Source organism: Stomoxys calcitrans, chromosome 1, assembly GCF_963082655.1.
Source record: "Stomoxys calcitrans chromosome 1, idStoCalc2.1, whole genome shotgun sequence".
Taxonomy (NCBI): Eukaryota; Metazoa; Arthropoda; class Insecta; order Diptera; family Muscidae; genus Stomoxys; species Stomoxys calcitrans.
The window spans coordinates 220,408,290-220,434,700 of record NC_081552.1 but is presented as its reverse complement, the minus strand read 5'-3'; the positions used below and the strand labels follow the sequence as shown (position 1 = coordinate 220,434,700).

The following is a 26,411-nucleotide window of genomic DNA, read 5'->3' as shown; positions in this document are numbered from 1 at the left end:
GAAGACAAGATCCAAGATCGGTTTATATGGCAGCTATATCCGATTATGAACCTATTTGAACCTTTTTTGACACAGTTGTTAGATATGATAACAAAATACTGCGTGCAAAATTTCATTCCAATCGAATTAGAATTGCGCCCTCTAGAGGCTCAAGAAGTCAAGTCCCCAGATCTGTTTATATGACAGCTATAGCAGGTTATAGACCGATTTGAATCATACTTGGCACAGTTCTTGGATATCATAACAAAACACGTTGTGCAAAATTTCATTCCAATCGGATAAGAATTGCGCCCTCTAGAGACTCAAGAAGTCAAGACACATGATCGGTTTATATGGCAGCTATATCAGGTTATGGACCGATTTGAACCATACTTGGCACACTTGTTGGCTATCATACCAAAACACGTCGTGCAATTTCATGCCAATCGGATAAGAATTGCGTACTCTAGAGGCTCAAGAAGTCAAAACCCAAGATCGGTTTATATGGCAGCTATATTGAAACATGGACCGATATAGCCCATTTACAATACCAACCGACCTACACTAATAAAAAGTATTTGTGCAAAATTTCAAGCGGCTAGCCTTACTCCTTCGGAAGTTAGTGTGCTTTCAACAGACAGACGGACGGATGGACGGACAGACGGACGGACGGACGGACAGACGGACGGACAGACGGACGGACGGACAGACAGACGGACATGGCTAGAAGAATCTTTCTCTCAAATACTCCAAGCACTGCCTCATCTGCTTTCACAAGTACCCATGCTTCAGAACCATAGAACAGCACGGGTAGTATTAGTGTCTGTAAAGTGTAGTCTTTGTCTGTCGAGAGGTGGCCTTGTTTCTAAACTGCAAACTTAGTCCAAAGTAGCGTCTTTTTGACAGTATTATTCTTCGCTTAATCTCAAAACTGGTGTCATTTGTTTCGGTTAAGGCGGTGCCGAGTTAGATAAAGTTACTGACTATCTCAAAGTTGTGGTTCCCAACTTTCTCCATTTTCTTTATCCGCTCGGTTGTGCAAAGCTTTTTGCGAGTTGAAATCATCCATTTCGTCTTATTTCCATTTACTACCAGACCCATTTTCACTGACTCTCTTTTGATTCTTTCAAAGGTTGCAGTTACTACTTTCGGTGACCGATCTATGACATCGATGTCGACGGCATAGACAAGTAGCATGTGTTCTCTTATGATTAGTGTGCCATATCTATTCACATCTGCATCTCGTATAATCTTCTCCAGCAGAATATTAAAGAGATTACACGATAGGCTGTCTCCTTGTCTGAAACCTCGTTTGGTATTAAATGGTTCCGAGAGATTCTTTCCTATTCTTACTGAGGAACACGTATCAGCAAGTGTCATCCTGCAGAGTCTTATTAATTTTTCAGGAATACCAAACTCAGACATGGTTTGAAATACCTTTGAACGTAAAGGAGTATCGAAGGCGGTTTTGTAGTCAACAAAGGGATGGTAGGTGATAATTTGTCCTTCTCGGGTCTTTTCCAGGATTTGGCACAGTGTGAATATCTGGTCTAGGGTGGATTTACCTGGTCTAAAGCCGCATTGATGGGGCCCAATTATCTCATTGACTTTAGGTTTAAATCTTTCACACAGTACGCTCAAGAGTATCTTGTATGCGATGGGGAGGAGACTTATTCCTCTGTAGTTGGCACATTCTGTCTTGTCTCGTTTCTTGTGTACGAGACATAGTATGCTGAGGTTCCAATCATCGGGTATGCGTTCTTCTAGCCAGATTGCGCAGATAAGCTGATGCATACGCCTTATCAGCGTGTCGCCTCCGGTCTTAAATAGTTCAGCGGGTAACCCGTGGGCTCCTGCTGCCTTGTTGTTCTTTAGTCGAGTTACTGCTACTTGGACCTCATTCTGACTAGGAGGTAAACATTCTATACCATCATCAGGGATTGGTTCTGCGGTATCCTCTTCGCCCCCAACATCGGACACTAGCATTTGGGTAAAATGTTCTTTCCATATCCTCAGCATGTTGTCTGTGTCAGTTACCAGATTTCCTTCTTTGTCTCTGCAGGAGGATGTGCCTGCACCAAAGTCATCGGTTTGGTGTTTAATTCTTTGGTAAAATTTCCAGACTTCATTCTGACTCCTGTACATCTCAATTCGCTCGCATTCACGTCTTTCCATTGCCTTTTTCTTTCTGCGGAATAGACGTTTCTCCTCTCTCCTTTTCTCCCGATACCTCTCCTTCATATGGCGCTTTGCTACTGATTGCAGGGTTGCTCTATATGCCGCATTCTTGGCTTCAGTTGCATCTCGACACTCTTGGTCGTACCATAGGTTTCTTGGAGGAGGCTTCCGGTACCCAAGTAGGGATTTCGCGGCATTTTCCATGGAGTGGGCAATAGTTTGCCACTGCGCTATTATATCATCGGAACAAGGAGTGCTTTCATGAAGCAGTTGGATCAGTCGAGTGGAGTATGCCGCTGCCTTTTGTTGTGTTTGCAGCTTTTCAATGTCCAGTCATAACAGAACACTACCTGCAAAATTTCACCCAAATCTGCTTCCAGGGACTTAAGAAGTCAAATCGGGAAATCGGTTTATAAGGGAGCTTTATCAGGTTATAGACTGATTTGGGCCATACTTGCCACAGTTGTTGGAAGTCATAACAGAACACAACATGCAAAATTTCAGCCAAATCTGCTTCCAGGGGCTTAAGAAGTAAAATCGGGAAATCGGTTAATATGGGAGCTATATCAGGTTCTTGACCGATTTGAACCGTGCTTGACACAGTTATTGAACGTCATAACAAAACACAATATGCAAAATTTCAACCAATTCGGATGAAAATTGAGGCTTCCAGGGGATCAAGAAGCCGAATCGGGAGATCAGTTTATATGGGAGCTATATCAAGTTATACATCGATTTAGATCGTTGTTGGAAATCATATCAAAACACTATGTGCAAAATTTCAAAATTTAAATCGGATGAAAATTGAGGCTTCCAGGGGCTCAAGAAGTCGAATCGGGAGATCGGTTTATATGGGAGCTATATCGGGATATAAACCGATATGGACCGTACTTGGCACGGTTGTTGGAAGTCACAGAACGCTACATGCAAAGTTTCAGCCAAATCTGCCTTCAGGAGCTCAAGAATTCGAATAGGGATATCAGTTCATATGGGAGCTACATCAGGTTCTTGACCGATTTGGACAGTACTTTGCACTTTCAACCAAACCGGACAAAAATTGCGGTTGTAATGGCTTAAGAAGTGAAATCGGGCGATCGGATTATATGGGAGCTATATCAGGTTATAGACCGATTTGGACTGTACTCGGCACAGTCGTTGAAAAATATAACAAAATACTACATTCCAAATTTCAGTCAAATCGGCCTTCGCCTTTTAAGGGTGTAGAAGCCACAATGTTCGTACCATCGTAAGAAAATCGTAAAAGATTCTATTCGATATTTCATTAGGTATGCAAAATTAAAGTCTTATTAAATTTGGATATAAGTGCTATATATTAAAAGTATCAGGTATACTCGGTGGTGTAGGGTATTATATAGTCGACCCCGCCCGACTTTTGCCTTTCCTTACTGGTTTTCGTATTGTGCATGATTAGTAAATTAAATTTAGTTCTATACAATATATTCCCTATAAAAACCGATTGTTGTCGTTTTTCAAAATTACACCACCAAAACAACATTTCTGGATGAGTGACTATAAGTGTGATATTATATGGTGTGTAGTCGAATGGGTAGGTGTATGTCAATCGCATTGCAAATGTTTGTGTGGGAGTTGATTGTTAAAACTCTATGCTTGTAGGGCTCATAAAAAATACTCACATACACATACATACCTGTTGCTGATTTTCTCGTTGTGTACGCAAACGGGCCTCAATACACTGACGCGTTTCGATGAATGCCTTCCGTTGGGCTTTCTCCTTGGGCCAATGGGTATAAATGCCGGTCAGATTTGATAAAAATAAAGCCATTAAAGAGCTGAATAACTGCCAACAAGCAAGCAAGCAATGGCAACAGCAACAGCAACAACAACATTGAGTGAGTGGTATGGCAATCATTTTGACCGGATGAGACCGCAGCAGAGGTCGATATAAAACGAAAGGAAATAAAACGGAAAACAATGCAGAACAACAACAGAGTAGAAAAGAAAACAAACAAGTTAGTAAGTCAGATATGTATTTGACCCATAAAGAGAAAAGGAAAAATTGCAATAAATTTTTATTTCTATTGTCTTATCTTCTTGCAAGCCCTCTGCCCCCCCCCCCCTCCCCCCCCCCCCCCCAAGTAGTTGTTTATTCACTGTATTAGCCTAATGAAATCTAAAAATAAACTCACTCACATGTAGATATAAAAGTTTATTTTTATGTTTATTTTCATTTGTTAAAACTAAGACAGAAAACAGGTGGCCTTTCTTATTGTGATGGTGGGTGGGTGGGCAGCATAATTTGCCTTTTGGCACCCCACCCCCTTGCTAATGTATTGTAATAGCTTATATGGCCATTGTTAGGGCTAATGAAATCATTTAAGCACCAATTAGAGTTGTTTAACTTTTTTCTGCCTTTTATGGCATATGACACATGTAAATGTTATTGGCTATACAAGAGTGTCATAACATTAATACTATTGTAATGGATAAAGTTTTTTTTTTGGCAATGAAGCCAATAATGTTATTAGCCATGGGATTAGGTTTGTATTAAAATATAAAACTTGCTAGTCGTTAAAAATTCCACAATAGGCTTCAATGGCCTAGAAGAAAAAGCAATTTTCTTAAGCAGCAATATTCATAATTTTGAAAGCAGAATAAAATCCTACGCTGATGATGGTCTAGGGAAAGAGCAACAAGTTACGAGTAACAAGTTACGAGCGTGCTAAGTTCGGCCGGGCCTAATCTTATATACCCTGCACCATGGAACGCATTTGTCGAGTTCTTTGCGCAGTATCTCTTTTAAGGCAAACAAAGAATAATGGATAAGAATTGTTATGCTATTGGAGATATATCAAGTTATAGTCCAATTCGGAACATAAGTGAATTGAATGTTGAAGACCATAGTAAAAGTCATTGGGTAATATTTCAGCACATTCGGCAAAAAATTGCGCCTTGTAGGGGCTCAATAAGCATAATCGGGAGATCGGTTTATATGGGAGCTGTATCAGGCTAAACATCGATTAAGTCCATATTGAACATGTATATTGAAGGTCATGGGAGAAGCCGTTGTACAAAGTTTCAGCCAAATCGGATGAGAATAGCGCCCTCTATGGGCTTAAGAAGTCTCGGTTCCCAGATCGGTTAATATGGCAGCTATATCAGGTTATGTACTGATTTTAACCATATTTATCGCAGTTGCTGGAAGTCATAATAAACTACTTTATGCTAAATTTCAGCCAAACCGGATGAGAATTGCGCCCTCTAGAGGCTTAAAAAGTCAAGATTCCAGATCGGTATATATGGCAGCTATATCACGTTATTCACCGATTTGAACCGTACTCAGCACAGTCGTTGTAAGTCATAATAAAACACCTCATGCAAAATTTCAACCAAATCGGATAAGAATTGCGCCCTCTAGAGACTCAAGAAGTCAAGACCCAAGATCGGTTTATATGACAGCTATATCAGGTAATAAACCGATTTGAACCATACTTGGCACACTTGTAGAATATCATAACAAAACACGTCGTGCGAAATTTCATTCCAATCGGATAAGAATTGCGCACTTTAGAGGCTCAAGAAGTCAAGACCCAAGATCGGTTTATATGGCAGCAATATCAGGTTATTTACCGATTTGAAACATACTTAGCACAGTTGTTGGATGTCATAAAAAAACATGTCGTGCAAAATTTCATTCCAATCGGATAAGAATAGCGCACTCTAGACGCTCAAGAAGTCAAGACCCAAGATCGGTTAATATGGCAGCTATATCAAAACATGGACTGATATGGCCCATTTGCAATACCAATCGACGTACACTTATAAGAAGTATTTGTGCAAAATTTCAAGCGGCTAGCTTTACTCCTTCGGAAGTTAGCGTGCTTTCGACAGACAGACGGACGGACGGATGTACCGACAGACGGACGGACATGGCTAGATCGACATTAAATGTCGCGACGATCAAGAATATATATACTTTATGGGGTCTCAGAAGAATATTTCGAGTAGTTACAAACAGAATGACGAAATTAGTATACCCCCATCCTAAGGTGGAGGGTATAAAAATTTGGTATCCAAATTTTGGATACCAAAATTGGGGGCCCCCACCCCCAAAACCTACAAAATATACATTTAGACCAATCATGGCAATATTAGACTCAAAAGAAAGGTATTTAGGATAAGGAAACGTAGCTGATATCCAATTGTCGCACCAAGTGATAGGGGGACCACCCCAATCCCCAAAACACCCCTAAATCGGACACATTTACCGATCATGGCAATATGGGACTCAAATGAAAGGTATTTGAGTGTAGAATACGAATCTGATATCCAAATGTGGGGCCTAGTGTTTGGGGGGCCACCCCTTCCCCAAAACACCCCCCATAGAATACAAATTTACGACCATAGTCATATGGGGCTCAAATGAAATGTCTTTGGGAGTAAAGAACGAATTTGATATCAATATTTGGAAAAAGTGTCAATGGGGCCACCCGACCCCCATAACACTACCCATATAGGACGTATCTGCTGACCATTCCAAATAGGGGGCTGCAATAAGAGCTATTTTAGAGTAGAACATGAATCTGATATATATTTTCAGGGCCAATCCCCCAAACTGGTCATATTTGCCGACTATGGAAATATGGGGCTCTAATGAAAGGTATTTGGGGGTAGACCACAAATCTGATATCAACGATCGGGACCAACTGCCTTAGGGATGTCGCACTGCCTAAACAACCACCAAACAGGACGTATTTGCTCACCATAACAATTTGGGTCTTAAAGGGAGTGTATCTCGTTATTGATAGTTTTTTAGGGCCGGACATATTTGCTGACTTTGAGATTAGAAAACGAATTTGATATCCAATTTTGAAGTCAATGGTAATATGGGGTTCAAATGAATGATATTTGAGAGTAGAGCAAGATGCTGATAAATTTTCAGGCCAAAGTGTTCTGAAGACCAGCCCACTCCCCAAAACACCGCTAAATCGGGCATATTTACCGACCATGTCAATGTGGGGCTCAAATAAAAAAGTATTGGGGAGAAGTGTACTAAATTGATACCCACTTTCGGGACCAATTTCTTGGGGGGTCTACCCCTTCCCAAAAACACCCCATAAACAGCAATTATTTACTGACCATCGCAATATGGGTCTCAAATAAAGGTCTTTGGGAGCAGAATACGAATCTGATATCCAAATGTGGGACCATGTATTCGGGGCACCGCCTCTTTCCCAAAATACCCCCCAAAGAGTAAAAATTTTGGGGTCAAGTGTTTGACCCATTGTTTTATGGGGAGTCCCATAAACTCCCCTTAAACCAGTGGCAATAAGGGGTTTAAGTAAAATATTTCATATTTGGGCCAAGTGTCTAGGGGACCACCTCACCCCCGAAAACACCCCTAAATATCGGGGCAAAATAAAGACTTTTAAGAATGGAGTATATCCAACACACAAACGTTAATGACCCTTAACCCTTCGAGCGAATGCATAGGCCAATAAAGATGAAATGCGATTCAGATACAGGCATTAACATTGTTCTACTGTTAATCAAGCGATATACATATACTATTTTCGAACCAAAGTATTTCACTTAAAGCTCAATAATTTTCGAAAATAAATATTAAAAGGATACTTTTATTTCCATATAAAGTAAAAAAAGGTGCTGCGGAGCGGGCCCGGTTCAACTAGTTTTGGGTAAATTTTTTAACATTTTCCATAGTGGTGGGTTCCCAAGATTTGTCCCGGCCGAATTTAGCACGCTTTTACATGTTCAATATATGTTGCATACTTTCACGGGATATTTTCAGATCTCTACTCATTTCTTTGCCCTTACGGTGTGGATTAAATTCGATCTTTCTCACTCTGAACTATTTCGGTTGCTTTAGCATGCCAATATCATGATAATGATTTATGATGTGATACATTAAAATTTTGTTCACTTTGAGGTGTCTGAGTTCGTCAACAATAGTCGGTTGTGATTGTTTAGCCATATATATCATAATCACAATATTTGACTTTAACTCTATCACGAATAACTTTCTTTGTAAATAAACTCAGAAGCAAATGATTTTGGTAGATTGTGAATAATATAATGAGCTCTTAAGAAAACAAGAATTGTCATGAAGCTGTCACCAGTTTGAACTTGGTTACTCTTGGTGTCAGCTATCCTGTATATACGAGGTGCTGGATATCCAAAGCTCGGCCCAGTCGAACTTAATGTATTTTTGAATTAGGCTTGAGTGGCAGTCTATTTTTGTTTTGAACAGACTCCCTTAGAAAATTTTAGCCCATTATGTAGCGACAAACCAGGCACCTGGTGGGAATCGAGCCCACTACCTCCGCACTGCAGATAAGAGCATGCTACAAACTCGGTTACCAGAGCGACCTAACGCCCTTTTACATGTTTAAAATTCCCCTTGTTGCTTTAAATTATTCAAAGCTGTGCACTAGAATAACAATGCATGTAGACTAACCGTGATAGTTCATAAATTCTATGAATTTGGTAGAAAACTATTTTGTGTTCACAAGTCCATTAACATACATTTACATTCCCCATTATTTCCTAGTTAAGTAAGCTCCAACACATTTTACTGTCTTCATAAGCTGGATCGTATTTGCGAGCCTTCATAATCATAACACTAGGTATTGCTTGTACTTACCTCTTGCCAATGGTATTCGTCCTCCACATAGTTGAAGCTGGTATAGATCTGAGTTATGGATAATATGATGCCACCAACCAAGGATTCTCGTTGCCGCAGCGGCAACATTGTGTATGTCATGTAGATAAAAATGACACTGCAGACACAGCCATTAAAGGATTTACTGCGATCGAAAGTTGAGCACGAGCACATACAGCCATTTGGAAGAAAAAAAAACAAAAAATAAATAGAAATAAGCAAAGGATGTTGGAATTGTGTTTGAATACCATACTCTTATACATAAAGTTAAATTTTTGTTTGTTTGCCGGTTTGTTCTGTAGAGGCTCAAAAACGGCTGATTACCGATTACCTTGAAATTTTCACAGATTATGTAGGTTGGTCTGAACGGAAACATAGGCTATATTATTTTTTGATATCGGGATGGGGGCGGACCCTCCCCCTTACCCCAAAAGTACTACCCAAAAATAAAAGTGGACCGATCGGGACAATATAGGAAAGGTATTCAAGAGTAGAGTACGAATTTCATAATAAAAGTTGGGTACAAGTACCGGGGGGGGGGGCCGCCCCAGCCCCAAATCCCCTTAAAATAGGTTTATTTGACGATCACGACGATATGGGACTCAAATGAAAGGTATTCGGGAGTAGATCACGAATATGCTCAGGAAGTATGAATAGGCTTTATAATTGTTCGGTATCGGAAGGGGGAAGGACCCTTCCCCTTATGCCAAAAACATAACCCAAAATCAAAAGTGGACCGATTAGCACAATATGGGTATTAAATGAAATATATGCGGGATTAGATAACAAATCTAGCATACAAATTCATGTCGAAGTATAGGGGGTGACCCCATCCCCACCAAAACGCCCATAATGAGCTCATTAGCCAATCACGGATATATGGGACTCAGTTTGTTTGCTCCGTATAGACTCGAAAAAAGCAGAACTGATTTTCTCGAAATTTTCGCATATTGTGTGGGTTGGTCTGAAAGGAAATATAGGCTATATAACTTTTCGGTTTCGGAGGGTGGACGGACCCTCCCCCTTATGCCAAAAACATAACCCAAAATCAAAAGTGGACCGATAAGCACAATATGGGTATCACATGAAAATTATGCGAAAGTAGATAACGAATCTGGCATACTAATTCATGTCGAAGTATAGGAGGTGACCCCATCCCCACCAAAACGCCCATAATGAGCTCATTAGCCAATCACGGATATATGGGACTCAGTTTGTTTGCTCCCTATAGACTCAAAAACAGCAGAACTGATTTTCACGAAATTTTCGCATTTTGTGTAGGTTGGTCTGGAAGGAAACATAGACTTTATAATTTTTCGGTTTCGGAGGGTGGACGGACCCTCCCCCTTATGCCAAAAATATAACACAAAATCAAAAGTGGACCGATAAGCACTATATGGGTATTAAATGAAAATTATGCGGGAGTAGATAACAAATCTGGCATACAAATTCATGTCGAAGTATAGGGGGTGGCCCCATCCCCACTAAAACGCCCAAAATGGGCACATTAGCCAATCACGGATGTATGGGACTCAGTTTGTTTGCTCCGTATAGACTCAAAAACAGCAGAACTGATTTTCTCGACATTTTCGCATTTTGTGTAGGTTGGTCTGGAAAGAAACAGAGGCTATATAATTTTTCGGTTTCGGAGGGGGGACGGACCCTCCCCCTTATGCCAAAAATATAACACAAAATCAAAAGTGGACCGATAAGCACTATATGGGTATTAAATGAAAATTATGCGGGAGTAGATAACAAATCTGGCATACAAATTCATGTCGAAGTATAGGGGGTGGCCCCATCCCCACTAAAACGCCCAAAATGGGCACATTAGCCAATCACGGATGTATGGGACTCAGTTTGTTTGCTCCGTATAGACTCAAAAACAGCAGAACTGATTTTCTCGAAATTTTCGCATATTGTGTAGGGTGGTCTGCAAGGAAACATAGGCTTTATAATTTTTTCGGTTTCGGAGGGGGGACGGACCCTCCCCCTTATGCCAAAAACATAACCCAAAATCAAAAGTGGACCGATCGGGACAATATAGGTATCGAATGAAAGGTATTGGAGAGTAGAATATAAATATGGTATTCGAATTTGAGTCTACGTACCCATCGGACCGCCCAACCCCAAAATGCCCCCAAACAGACATATTGGATGTTCATTTCAATATGGGGCTCAAATGAAAGGTATTCGGGAGTAGATTTCGAATCAGGCGTACAAAATTAGATCAAGGTATAGGGAGTCACGCCACCCCTCAAAAACGCCATTAAACCCATTATAACTATATAATACTTGGCGGAACCGATTTTCTTAAAATTTTCATAGATTGTGTACGTTTGTGTGGAAGTAAACATAGGCTATATAATTTTTGGATATCAGGTAGAGGCGGAAGCTTCCCCTTACCTCAAAAACGCCACCCATATCCGAAAGTGGTCCGATGGGCACAATAAGGGTAACACACGAAAGGTATTGGAGACCAGAAAACGAATATCGTATTAAAAATTTGGGTTCAAGTACACAGCGCCCCGCCCCAAACCACCCCCCAACACCAAAACTCCTCTACAGATATATTCAAAGTTCATATCAATCAATCAATATTAGCCGATCAAGGCTATATGGGACTCAAATGAAAAGTATTAGGCAGTAAATTACAAATATGGTATAAAATATTAGGTCCAAGTAATTGGAGGTCGACCACCTTCAAATACCCCCAAATTGGGCATATTAGCCGATCAAGACTATATGGGACTCAAATGAAAAGTATTAGGCAGTAGATTACAAATATGACATAAAACATTAGGTCCAAGTAATGGGAGGTCGCCCACCCCCAAATGGCCATATTAGCCGCCCATGGCTATATGTGTCTCAAATTAATGGTATTTGGGAGTAGATTACGAATATGACATTAAAATGGGAGGTCGCCCACCCCCAAATACCCCCAAATGGACATATTAGCCGATCGAGGCCATATGGGACTCAAATGAATGGTTTTTGGGAGTAGGATACGAATATGACATTAAAATTTGCATTCAAGTCTAGGTGGCGCTTTTCCTCCTAACGATGCGTCAAATGGGTTATTTGACCCATTATGACAATATAGCTCTCAAATGAAAGGTTTTTGAGAATATAAAACCGAATTTGATATCCAATTTTGGAGCCAATTTTGGGGTACGCCCTAAAGCACCCCCTAAACTGAACTTCATTTCCGCTGGGAAAAAAGAACGAATTTGATATCTATTTTCAGTGCAAAGTGCCGGTGGCCGCTTCAGTCCCAAAACACACTCCAAACGGTTCATATTTACCGGCCATAGCAATATGGGGCTCAAATTAAAGGGATTTGAAAGTGCAGAACGAATTTGATATCCATATTTGAGTCGAAATGTCTCCCCTAAAAAGCACCTCTAAATACCCTAATTTTTAAAAACACCAGGAACCGAGCAGAAGCGAACTTCTCACAAATCTACGAGTGCGTTCCGTCTCAAGTTTAAACTCAATGATAAGGGACCTTTTTTTTATAGCCGAATCCGAATGGCGTCCCGCAGTGCGTCACCTCTTTGGGGAAAATGTTTTAAATGACCATGCATGGCATTGTACCTCGCAAATGTCGCCGGGCATCGCTTTGTCCGATGTTCTCGCCAGTATTCGAACGCGTTCAGCGTCATAGGTTACAATGGCACGAATTCGATATCCGCCTTCAGTGCAAAGTGTCCCCACCCTAAAATAATATTAGAGAGTTAAGGATGGCTCAGCGGAGCGGGCCCGATTCGGCTAGTTAGACTCTAAATACCACACAAGTTGGTGATTAATCATGCTCTCTATAACCTTGGAGAGAGCGGAGCATATCGCAATTGGCCGGAAATTTCCTGGGCTGTTAGCCGCACCAGAGAGACTCCCGCGTGGTTAGCTAGTTTCAAAAGGATGCGAAATTGACGAGCGTTTCAAATGACCATGCATGCATGCATTGTACCTCGCAAATGTCGCCAGGCATCGCTTTGTCCTATGTTCTCGCCAGGATTCGAACGCGTTCAGCATTATAGGCTATAATGGCACGAATTCGATATCCGCCTTCAGTGCAAAGTATCCCCACCCTAAAAAGATATTAAAGAGTGAAACAAGGCTCAGCGGAGCGGGCCCGGTTCGACTGGTACTGTTAAAAAAAATATTTAAATATTTTTCTGCAGAGATTAGTTGAGTAATGAGAAGAATGCTAAAGCATGCGAAATACTTGTACGTGATGGTTTGCTGTCATGTTTGTGTGGCCTAGTTGCCTTTTTTGGCATTTACTAAGCTTTTCAAACCCATTATTGTTTCTTTTTTTCTTTAGTCAGTAATATTAGGCTGCCTAAGACATGTCATTATGAGTTAAAAAAGGTCATATTTTGAGTTGAAAATCAATAAGTTTCTGCTAAATATGATATAACATCTTTCAGTGTATACCACAAATACCATTAAATTAACGATAAGCGAGCATTAAAGCAAAGATACTACTAGCTTAACCCAAAAATCTCTTGGCCTCTTTGAAAAGATGACAAAGGACCCCAAAAAAAGACACACACACACACACAATGGCTTCAATTTCCGCCCTAATCTTCTAATAGCATAGAAATGAAATATCAACCTTTATCAAGTTATTTACTAAGCCTTTCTCTTTCCCTCCCTTCTTTCCGTCTAGGCCCCCTGGCATTTCATTATATGACGCCTTAATTTTTTTCGCTTTCTTTATTAACACTTACCTTGGAATTGTGGCATAGCCCACAGCGATTTGTATGGCCACAAATGTGCCCACTATGACATAGGATACCAACACCAAAAAGATCTCATTCATGGCCGGCTTCGATAGAATACACAGCAGGACTGCAGCATGATAATGTAATAAGAAAAAAAAAATAAGGAAGCGTTAAGTTAGGCACAAATCTGTTAATAGAAAGTGAATGAATGGCATTAGCATTTATATGTACTTCGACTACCACCGCCTCTACTCCTCATCGCTCCACTCCACTTCTCTCTGCATTATGATAATGGATGCTTAATACAATAACACAATTTGAGGAACACAAAAAACGCTTTCACTCTTTCAATGGCAAATAATCCCAAGATTTTGGCACTGCTCTTGGTAAAAGCAGATAATACAATAGGAAATCATTCCGAGATATTCATGAACGAAGAATTTTTCGGAAAGAGGAATTTATTAGAAACAGTGGCGCGATCCATGAATTTCAGCCAAATCGGCAACAATCGCATTTTGCAGGGGCGAAAATCCTTTGGGCGAGTCCTTTAAATCGCCAGGGTCTGACGATGTATGTTCAGGAAACTCTACGTGCAACAGCGAAGTGGACCACAGAAAGTGGCCAAGTCACAATTTTCTTCCCAAGGCAGCCGGTTGTACGCACCGGATTGACCCGATGGAATCCTCATCGGCAAGGGCTGTCGCCTCAGTGTACGTGTTCGTCTTTTTTCACCATGGTAGAGACACATCCCGAAGTGCCTTCTCCGCACGCATCTGGTCCGGGGTTGAAAAGAATCCCGGACCCTGGTTCTGTTCGGTTTGCCAGAACCGCCTCCATCATCGATCGGTGTCGGTGAGATGTAACCGGTGCATGGAGTGGGTACATTTCCGATCTTGCTCTGGCCTCACTTCACTTCGGGAGTATAGTCATACTGGTTATGACGCAAGGTGCTGTGCGAACATAGCCAGCAGTCGTCGGACTATGTGACCCCCCCCGACCTCTGCCGTACGGCAATTTACGCAATGGCAGCATCCTAGTCCAATGCCGGGAAGTGTATCATTTTTGCAGTTAAACTGCAATGGACTTCGTGGCAAGATCGATGAGATTGTGGACTTTATGAGTCGGAAGAGCATATTGGTCGCAGCGATCTAGGAGACAAAGCTGACCAACACCTGCAGCTTGCACAGTTGTCACGGTTACAATGTGCTACATAAGGATCGCTCAAGGAAAGGAGGTGGGGGATTGGCCCTCGTGATACACAATTCCGTGCAGTATAGACCTATCTCGCCTGCGCATAGTGCTAGTGACCCCTACATGGAATGTATGGGGATAGCAGTCAGGTCCGGTACTGCCGAGATAGAGTTGTGTCCCGACGGTTGGTAGCTGTGTCCCGATTAATGGCTAGGCCTACCACCCCGACATAAGTGGGTTGCTCTCTGGCCATAATCGTCTGGTTATAGGGGCCTTTAATGCGCATCACATGTCATGGCATTCTCCCCTAGGTAACGACCAGCATGGCATAGCTTTGGCAGAGCAGATAGAAAGCTCCACGTGTTGCACGGTGAATGAGGATGCCCCCACTAGGATTACGAGGAGGTGCAGCAGCTCGCCAGACATCTCCATTGCATCCCCTGACCTCCTGAGTGACGTATCGTGGCAAGCTGTCATCTCTTTGGGGTCAGACCACCTCCCCATAATTCTCACCATCGACTGACCACCCGACTTCATAACCTCTGAGCGCCGGACGTTTATCAATTATAAGAAGGCCGATTGGACCGGCTTCAGAGAGTATACCAATCGCCGGGGTCTGACTCTTTGGGGTCAGACCACCTCCCCATAATTCTCACCATCGACTGACCACTCGACTTAATAACCTTTTCGCGCTGGACGTTTATCAATCATAAGAAGGCCGATTGGGCTGGCTTCAGAGAGTATACCAATCGCCGCTTCAGTGAACTGCCAACTCCCTCTGATGTGCAAGGGGCCGAGAGGAAATTCCGACACATCATTAACGCAGCAGCCGCTCGCTTTATACCAGCCGGTCGAATATCCCAAATGCCGCCCAATTTCCCGGTGTAAGCAGTGGTACTCTCAGACGAGCGTGATGGGATTCGTGGTATGGACCCCGCTAACCCAGAATCAGCGAGCTGAATCTGGAAATAAACAGGGTAGTCAACGAACATAAGCGGAATTTGGCACCGGTTTACGCAAACTGTGGTCTACTGTTAAGTCACTCTCGAACCCCGGTAGACGGGATGACAGGACCTCAGCCATTTATGGCGAAATAACTGTGACTGATCCGAAGAGATGCTCTAGGTTGTTCAACCGTCAAATTGTTCAACCGTCAAGGAGGAGAATTGTTCGTCGTATACGTGGTCTCCGAGCCGATGAACAGCCATCACAATTTACCGTGGACGAAGTTACGAATGTCATAGGTGGCGCCAAATCATTAAAGGCGTTGGGCCCCGACGAAATCTCTACACTGATTTTGAAGAATCTCGATTCACCTGGAGTTGAGTACCTTACTGCTGTCCTCAAGCTGTCTTTGAACACTCTTCTCCAGACATATGGGACTACCCTATGTCTGGAAAATGGGCAGAGTGATCCCGCTACTGAAGCCTGGAAAGGTCTCGTGTTTGGGGGAGTCATACAGACCGATTTCTCTTCTCTCACCTGTAGCCAAGACGCTTGAGGCATTACTCCTCCCGAGCCTCGTAGGAGAATTTCCATTCGCCGAGCATCAACATGGATTTCGAAGACGGCACAGCACAACAACAGTTTTGCATGCCATCACCGCAAACATTTGCCGTGGCTTTAATCAGCCCAGGCCATGTCTCTTCTCTCACCTGTAGTCAAGGCGCTTGAGGCATTACTCCTCCCGAGCCTCGTAGGAGAATTTCCATTCGCCGAGCATCAACATAGATTTCGAAGACTGCATAGCACAACAACCACTTTGCATGCCATCACCGCAAACTTTTGCCGTGGCTTCAATCAGCCCAGGCCATGTGATAGGACCGTCCTCGTGCCACTGGACCTACCGAAGGCATTCGACGCAGTCAGCTATACCAAACTATTTGAGGACATCGCCCACACGTTCCAGCCAGGCCTGAAACGCTGGGTCGCGAATTATCTGTGTGGTCGCCAATCATTTGAAGAATATAGGAATAAGAAGTCGAAGCACCGTAGAGTGAAACAGGGAGTTCCCCAAGGCGGGGTGATATCTCCGGCACTATTTAACCTCAACCTATCCTCCATTGCACGCTCCCCAGACGGCATAGAGATCGTAACATATGGACCTACCGAAGGCATTCGACACGGTCAGCCATGCCAAACTTTTTGAGGACATCGCCAACACATTCCTCCAGCCAGGCCTGAAACGCTGGATCGCGAATTGTCTGTGTGGTCGCCAGTAATTTGTGGAATATAAGGATAAGAAGTCGAAGCACCGTAAAGTGAAACAGGGAGTTCCCCAAGGCGGGTTGATATATCCGGCGCTGTTTAACCTCTACCTATCCTCCATTCCACCCCCTCTAGACGACATAGAGATCGTATCATATGCGGACGATTGCACGATCTTGGCCCCCGAACCATTGATGACATCTGCGATAGGTTGAACATCTACCTCAACGAACTTGCCTCTTATTTCGCTGCAAGAGATCTGAAAATATCTGCCAGCAAATCTTCAGCCACAGGGTTCACCACAAATACGTGTGAGGTGAATACTGAGCTGACTGTGATGGTCGATGGAGAAATGATTTCTATCATCAAGAATCCCAAAATACTTGGCGTCACATTTGACAGCTTTTAAACATTCTCCCCACATGGCACAGCAATTTGCGATAAAGTCAAAAGCAGGAACAAGTTTCTCAAGTCACTTGCTGGCAGCACTTGGAGTGCTGACAAAGAAACCTTGTTAACCACGTACAAAGCAATTGGCCGGTCTGTGGTAAGAAATGCAGCGCCAGTGTGGTCTCGTCAGCTTTGTGACACGCAGTGGAATAATATAAAGATCTGTCAGGATTACGACGGGCTGTCTTCGTGAGGTTCATCGCTACAAGAAAGAACCTCTAGATCAAGCGGTATATCAAGGGCGTATAGACAACATTAATGCAGACAAGGTAGTAGTTGCGACAAATGGCTACCGGGTGAATGTAGTCCTTAGAGAATGACCGCCTCCCATTGCACCTGAAGAAATTGACCTCCCCCGGCAAACCAGGGCAGTTCTGGGTCGATTAGTCGCAGAGTTCCTGGATCTTGACACTCCACAGAATCAAGCAGACGAAAGATAGAACACAACAAACTGCTACAACAACAACGGGCTGTCAATTCAGTTCTCATGTGGATCACCTCCATCAGGAGACAAAGATACTTCCAGTGCGAAGACATAACTGCATGCTGTCTACGCAATACCTTCTGGGCTGTTATTGCAGAGACCATCCAAATCATCATCTCATCCACCGCCCAGACCCCCTTAAGGTAGATCTACATGATCAAGAGCGTTAGGTTCAGCGCTACAAGAAACGACCTCTAGATTAAGCGACATATCAAGCGGGTCTACACAATATTCATGCAGACACGGTAGCACACGCGGTAGACAGCTACCGTGAATGTAGTCCTTGGAGAACGACCGCCACCCATTGCATGCGAAGAAATTGTAGTTCTGGCTCAATAACGTTCCAGCAGATGCAGCCGCCTCAACTCCTACAGAGCAAGGATTGATGCCGAAGTGTTAGATGTATGTCCCGATTGTAACCAGGACCGCATTCGTCCAGAAGGATGAGAGCATATCCCTCCAGATACCGAAAGAGAAGTTGCCCCATAACAATGTGCCCTCTCCCTGCAAATGCAGGGCAGATATACCAAAGGTGCTTGATCGTCTGCCCATTTCTCCCCGATATTACAAATCCTACACGTCCTCCTGTGTCTATCGCGTCGTTAAAGTTCTGAAGTTGCAATGACAAGTTAGAACTTTTATCAACAGTCGAAGGTCAGGCTTTCCTCAAAGGATTTTCTGTTCTATGAAAAACTTGGACACAGGGCCTTGCTAATCCTGAAATGGGACTAAGATAAGATTAACTAACGAGAAGAGATTCATTATAAATCCAATAAATGCCAACTTCAGTCGAGCCTATTGCATGCAAACCCTATGGGGCATACGTACCCTTGCACATAAAACTTTTTGTCTCACTTAAACCTTTTGATCTCCGACAAAAGAAATGACAAAACTTAAAATTCCTACCTAAATCAATCCAATGTAATTGGCCTTCTTTAGAGTTGTAGGTATCTTTTACAAAAAAGTTCTCTTTCTTTGCTATCTCACCATCTATTCTTACAATGTCTTCAGACACTGTGTACCTTAAATGTCGTCTTAGTAGACAAAAATCCCAAAACGTAGAAAAAGTTTTGCGTGACCCCAAAAAAAGAGCAGATAAGATGGTGCTTAAGCAAAATATAAAAAAAAAAGAAGTGAAACTAACCCGAATAGACCAACACACAAATGGTCATGACAATGAGCAGCACCCACATTTTTTCATCGATTTCCCCAATAACCGTTAAAATGAAATCAATTTGATTGCCATTGTCGTTGCCGTTATCGTTGTTGTTGTTGTGGTCGTCGGCAGCAGTTGGCCTGTAGGCAACAGCATGTAGACTGCTGCTGGTGCCGGGATTGGATTCCTCCTCAACTGGTAGTGTGTCGTTGTGAGATGTCGGCATTTCGGCCATAATATGAGACACAAAGTCGTTGCTGTTATCAATGCTGGCAGGCAAGGCCAAAGTGTCTTTTACACCGGAATTGGGATAGGCGCTGTTGGGGTTGGTAGTGGTGGCAACATCACCAAAAGCCCAAGAAGACATAGTAGAAGGAAAAATATCAATGTCATCATGTGTGCCAATGTCAAGATTATTGTTCTCGCTGATTTTTTCCTGTCTCATCGTTGATGGTTCATCAAATCCTTTTGTATGCCTCAAATCACCATCATCATCATCATCGTCATTCTCTTTGGGGGTATCAGTGTCCTGTTGCAAAAAAGGTTGCTTCTGCTGCCGATGCTGATGGTGTTGGTGGTGGTGGTGATGATGATGTTGATGTTCACGATGGCTCTGGTGGTTAAGGAGATGACTGTTTCCAGGAGGCTGATGCTGTTGTTCTTGAAATTTCAATTTTACCATGTCTCCGCTATCGTTGTCGCTGTTCATGACACCTTTGTTTTGTTCCTCCATGGCTGAGGCATTGACCACATTTTCATTCCTTTCATGTCTTTTGTTTCGTTGAACCCTTCTGGCTCCCGCTGTGCCTTTGGTATGTTGATGTCCATGCTCTTTATGCAGGCCTTCACTCGATATCAATGAATCATCATTGACTTCAAAATTGTTCCCATAGCTTAGTTGGCCAACTGTCTGTCGCCTATTGGCGGTCCACTTTGATGCCGCTGCCTCTTCATGCCCATGTTGGGATGTCCTTGACATTTGTTTCCATTTCCTTTTGGTATGTTCCCGCCGACTTTTGGCATAATTTTCATCATTTCTGGTATTCGTGTTATAATGACTTGCTGGCACTTCAACAACATCAACATGCTGATGCTGATCTGCATGATGGTCAGCAAAATGCCGCAATCCTTGGCGGATAGAATGGTGTGAAGGTTTTTGCTGGTAATTTTCTTGCTTGGATATACGATGTTTTCCCACGCTTTCTCTTTGATAAGTTGTTAATTTTCTAGCAGTTGGTTCTTCCTTCATAGCATGTCTTTTCAATCTGGAGCAGAAAGGGAAAAGAGAAATGCAAAAATTGTTATTAAGCAGAGTTATGAGTGTTCATACAAACATATATGAATCTTGCGCTTTGTTTGTTTGTCTGTTCTGTATGGACTACAAAAAGGCTGAGAACAGATAATCATGAAATTTTTACAGATAGTAGAGTTTTAAACCCGGTGAAAATAGGGTACTAAATTTTTGATAACCGAGGGGGGGGCGGACCCTCCCCTTACCACAATTTTCAAAAACGCCAGCTCTCGGAGATGGATGCACCGATTTAAGCGATATTTTGTATTCCAACTTATGATACCCCCAAAAACACGAAATTTTGGGGTCAAATAACGTGGGGGGGACGCCCCATCCCAAAACCCACCCAAACGGGCATGTTTACCGATTGGGACAATATGGGTGTCAAATGAAAGGTACTTAAGAGTAGAGTACAAATATTACCTACTAATGTATTCCTTGGTGTCGGAGGGGCCTCCCCACCCTTAAAATCCCCCAGCAGGACATATTTACCAATTGGGACAATATGGGACTCAAATGAAAGGTATTTGGGAGTTAGGTTAGGTTGAAAAGAGGGTGCAGATATTAATCCGCCCCATGCCACTATGGGCATACACCTAAGCCAATAATCCGCTTGTTGTGCGCTCTAAATATTTGGAAGTTAAATACGATCATTAAAAATTAGGTTCCAGTACCTAGGGGGACGCCGCAGGCCCAAAACCGAAACCCCACAAGTAGCGCCCAAAATCAAAGGTGGACGGGAAAATATTGGACTCAAATGAAAGGTATTTGAGAGTAGAATATGAATAGGACCATTAAAATTGGGTCCAAGTACCTTGCGAGCCGTCCCAAGCCCAAAACCATAGCAAAAGTACCGCCAAATATCAAAGTAGACCGATCGGGACACTATGGTATTCAATTGAAAGGCTTTCGGGAGTAGAATATGAATATTGTATCAAACATTGAATCTAATACCTAGGGTGTCCCTCAAGAGTACCATCTAAAATAAAAAGTGGACCGATCGGGGGACAATATAGGACCACCATGAAAGGTATAGTATGAAAATGGTACAAAAAATTGGATCCAAGTATCCAGGAAGCCGTCCCAAGCCCAAAACCTCCCACAATCAAAGTGGACCGATCGGGACAATATAAGACTCTCAGAAAAGATATTCGGAAGTAGAATATGTAAAAAATCCAAGTAACTACGGCACCCGCCCCAAGCCAAAAACCGCATCAAAATTACCGCCCAAAATCAATCGACCGGGACCATATGGGATTGCAATGAAAGGTAACCGGCTGGCTGTAATTACTGGCAAGATTGATCAATAAAAGCGTTTGCAGTGGCTCTAGGAGTGAAAATCGGCGATACATATATATACTAGCCGAACCGGGCCATCTTCCCTGCGCCTTTTTTAAGTCTCTTATATATTGGGTTGCCCAAAAAGTAATTACGGATTTTTTAAAATAAAGTAAATGCATTTTTAATAAATCTTAGAATGAACTTTAATCAAATATACTTTTTTACACTTTTTTTCTAAAGCAAGCTAAAAGTAACAGCTGATAACTGACAGAAGAAAGAATGTAATTATAGAGTCACAAGCTGTGAAAATATTTGTCAACGCCGACTATATGAAAAATCCGCAATTACTTTTTGGGCAACCCAATATATACTAGCCGAACCGGGCCATCTTCCCTGCGCCTTTTTTAACTCTCCAATATATTTTTAAGGTGGGGACACTACGCCCTGAATGTGGATATCGAATTCTTGCCACTGTAGCCTAAGTATGCCTAAGTACGATGAACGCCTGCGTTCGAATCCTGGCGGAAAAAATTTAAAGCGGTGGACATTTGCGAAGTACCTTGCCTTGCATGGTCATGTAAAAATTTCTTCCCAAAGAGGTGTCTCACTGCGGCACGCCGTTCGGACCCGGCTGTAAAAAATGTTTTTAGAGGAAGGATGACACGTCAAATATTTCGACTTAAATATGGATATTAGATTCGTGATCCACTCCCAAAGCCCTTCAATTTGTACCCCTTATTGCCATGATCGGTAAATATGAACAGATTGGAGGGTGTTTTGGGGCTGGGGCGTCCACCGGCACTTTGCCCTGAAAATAGATATAAAATTCGTTCTTTACTCCCAAATTCCGTTGATTTGAGCTCCATATTACCATAGTCGCGAATTATGTTCAGTATAGGGGGTGCTTTAGGGCGTACTCCCAAATACTTGGTTCCAAAATTGAATATCAAATTCATTTTCCACTCTCTCATTTGAATCCCGCATTATTGTACTGGATCAATTAACCTAGATGACGTATTTTGAGGAGGAAAACCGCCACCTAGACTTGAACCAAGTACCCTTCATTTGAGTCCCATATATCTATGGTCGTCTTATATGTCCATTTGGGGGTATTCGCGGGTGAGGCGACCCCCTATTACTTGGACCTAATTTTGTATGCCATTTTTTTTATTCTACTGCCAAATACTTTTCACTTGAGTCCCATATTGACATGAAATCGAACATATCTGTTTAGAGGAGTTTTGGGGTTGGGGTGGCCCGCTCGGTACTTGGAACCCAATTTTAATGGAATATTCGTTTTCTAGTCTCAAATACCTTTCATTGGATTCCCATATTGTGCCTATCGGTAAACTTTTGGTTTCGGTGGCGTTTTTTGGGGTAAGGGGGAGAGTCCGCCCCCATCCGATATCAAAAACTTGTATAGCCTATGCTTTTTTTCCAGACCAACTTACACAATCTTGTGAAAATTTTAAGAAAATCGGTTCAGACGTTTTTGATTCTACGGAACAAACAAACCGAATCCCGTATAGTCAAGATTGATTTATATGGCCATTTGAGGCGTTTTCAGGAGGTGGGGTGACCCCGTATACTTCGATCTGATTTTGTATGCCAGATTTGTAATCAACTCCCTTTCATTTGAGCCCCATATTGACATGTACGTTCAATATCTCTGTATGGGGGGTTTTTGGGGTTGGGGCGGCTCGATGGTTACTAAGACTCAAATTTTAATACCATATTCGTATTCTACTCTCCAATACCTTTCATTTGACATTCATATTGTCCCGATGGGTCTACTTTTGATCTACGGGGGAGGTTCCACACCCCTTCCGATATCAACAAATTATAAAGCCTATTCCTCCTTCCTCACCATATTTGTAATGTACTCCCGAATACCTTTCATTTGAATTCCATATTGTCATGATTGTCCATTAAACCTATTTTGGGGCTGATGATAAAAGTTTAAGTCCCCGGTGAAAATGGATACTACTTTTTTTGATATCCGAAGGGGGGCGGGCCCTCCCCCTTACCCGAATTTAAAAAAAAACGCCAGATATCTGAGATGGGTGCTCCGATTAAAGCGAAATTTTGTTTACCACATTATGGAACCCGAAAAACACGAAATTGGTAGAAAATTTTGGGTCAAATAACCTTGGGGGACGTCCCATCCTAAAACCCACCCGAACGGACGTGTTTGCCAATTGGGACAATATGGGTATCAAACGAGAGGTATTTAAGAGTAGAGTACGAACTTGGTATACAAATTTCACCCTAAGTGTTCGGGGGGTGCCCCACCCAAAAAACCCCGCTTTGGGCAATATGGGTAACAAATGAAAGGTACTTAAAAATAGAATACAAATCTGACATAAAAGTTAATTTTTTTTTGTGTCTGAGGCACCCACCCCTCCCCACCGACCAAAACCCCCCACCAGGACATATTTTCCGATGGGGACATTATGGGTGTCATATGAACGGTATTTATGAGTAGAGTATGAACTTGGCATAAAAATGGCACCCTTAGCGTAGGGGGGGGACATTTTGGCCAATATGGGTATCAAATAAAGGTATTTAAAAGTAAAGTACAAATCTAACATAAAAATGTATTCCTTGTTGTCTGAGGGGACAACACAAAATGGGTGCAAAATTAAAGTTCTTTGAGATGATGATATATATTGGATGAAAGGCATATATGGGAGCTATATCTAAATCTGGACCGATTTTTTTCAAAATCAAACAAACAGTGGTGGTGTAGGGTATTTAAGTGATAACATTTCCGGGTCCGCCTCCGAAACTGATCTTAAACAGGCAATATTTGACTACTATTGCAATAGGGGCTCAAATGGCAGGTATTTGACAGTAGAAAATGAATTTGATAGGCCAAATGTTTGGGTGTAGAGTCACCCATAAACTCCCCCTAAACCAATTTCAATTGCGGCTCAAACATAAGGAAGCTCGATGCTGACATTTTTTCAAGGCTAAGTGCGTGGGTGGCCTTCCCACCCTTTATACCCCTCAAACTGCACATATTTGTGGATTATGGCAAATAGTGGGCTCAAGTGTTCGAGTTCGGACATTCCAGGTGCAGATAAGCAAAACCAGATCTTTAATGTGATTGGTTGGTCGTCTACAAAAAATGGAGTCCATTTTTCTCTTTCTCCGTTTTTTCAGAGGATCTCAACCGCGCTTTCTTTATAGTGTAAAAACTTTCAAAAGTGTGCTAAAGGCAGCTACCACAGTGGCACCCAGTGGAAGTCAGTGCCCATGGAATCGAAATAAGGTTGTTACCATAATTGACGTGTACTTTGGTAAATTAAAGCCACACACAACCATTACTTAGTAAAACTCATCCCCTTTGACAATCATTTTGTACACCACTCATTTTTTTTTTTACATTTTATTGTCATAAAAGCAAATATTATGCCATAAGAAAATACATCTTAGACCAATTATTCTCTTGTTGAATCTACGAGTATATACGAAATTTCTAATAAAAAAACATATTATTTTCTCTATATACACTCTAGTTGTTTATTTTTGTACACATTCTATATTTATGGTGTTATCAATGCCGATTCCCAACACGCCTTGCAAATAAGATTTTATTATTATTTATGAATGAAAATATTAGATTGTTTGTATTACTCTTATCAATGAGTTTCAATAGATTCAAGACAATTCAAGGAAATTTTTCTGCTCAAGTTTTTTTCTCATCTTTGTTTGATTTGCTACTGTTGTTTTTTTTTGCCGTTTGATTCTTTCATATTTATTTTGGGTAGATTCTTGTCTTTTTGTATATAAACAAATGGATGGAGTTGGATACAATGGCATACAATGAATTCAATGCTTGATGTTGAATGAATTCCTGCAGATTACCACAGTTGGTTGGGCTGGGAATAGCAATAACGATGGAATGATTATGAAAAACACATACACACAGAACTTGATTTATTTTTTGTTTCTTTGTCATATGAGCATTGATTACCAAGTAACAAAATCTATCTTCATTGTAGCCATCTCTAATGTATATACTTGATTTTTTTCATTCATACACTAGATGTTGATGATGACATCCAAAGTTGATTTGATGCCTTATAAGAATGTAATCAATCATGGTTTGAATAATGGAATAGAATTGACATTAAATCTTTGTTAGAGGATGTGATGTTGAAGGGCTATACTCGTGTCGTGAACTTTTAAGAGTACATGGCTGCGTATACGTAATGATGCATATAAATCACTGAGGCATAACTCATACGCATGGTAGTGCATGACAATTAAAATGAAACCTGAAGAGATGATATTGTTTTGTACGAAATGAGTTTTTGAGCCTTATAACCTATCCCACCCTTAATAAATGACTTACATTTATTAAGGGTGGGATAGGTTATATGAATGCGCCACAATTGGTGAGAAATTAGTTACCAGTACACCTGACTACAGTTAGAAAAAAGCGATAGTGAAAGGCAAAGGCGGGCGGGGCCAACTATGTAATACCCTACAGCACCGAGAATACATAATCCTTTCAATAAATGGAACCATTGATGAAATCTATTCAGACTTTAATTTTACATACCTAATGAAATATTGAATAGAACTTTGTAAGATTCTCTTATGATAGGACCTAAAGTGTGGCTACTACAGCCTTAAAGGGCCATATCGGATGAAAGATATATATGGGAGCTATATTTAAATCTGTACCGATTTTGACGAAATTTGGCACATATATGTAGATGTCAAATAGAACACATCGTACTAAATTTTGTAAAAATCGGACCAAAACTATGGCTTCTACAGCCTTAAAAGGCCAT

The 26,411-nt window shown here is 41.8% G+C and overlaps 1 protein-coding gene across 1 annotated transcript in view; it reads right to left on the bottom strand.

Annotated features, from left to right (window-relative positions):
* The window catches only part of LOC106093461 (uncharacterized), a 308,595-nt gene that overhangs the window by 143,847 nt on the left and 138,337 nt on the right, over positions 1–26,411 (bottom strand). Inside the window, exons 8-11 of the mRNA XM_059368504.1 lie at positions 19,023–20,299; positions 13,552–13,672; positions 8,798–8,960; positions 3,827–3,976 (exon numbers count right to left, since the gene is read on the bottom strand). Coding sequence (XP_059224487.1) covers positions 3,827–3,976; positions 8,798–8,960; positions 13,552–13,672; positions 19,023–20,299 — 1,711 coding nt within the window. The remainder of the gene's footprint in view (positions 1–3,826; positions 3,977–8,797; positions 8,961–13,551; positions 13,673–19,022; positions 20,300–26,411) is intronic.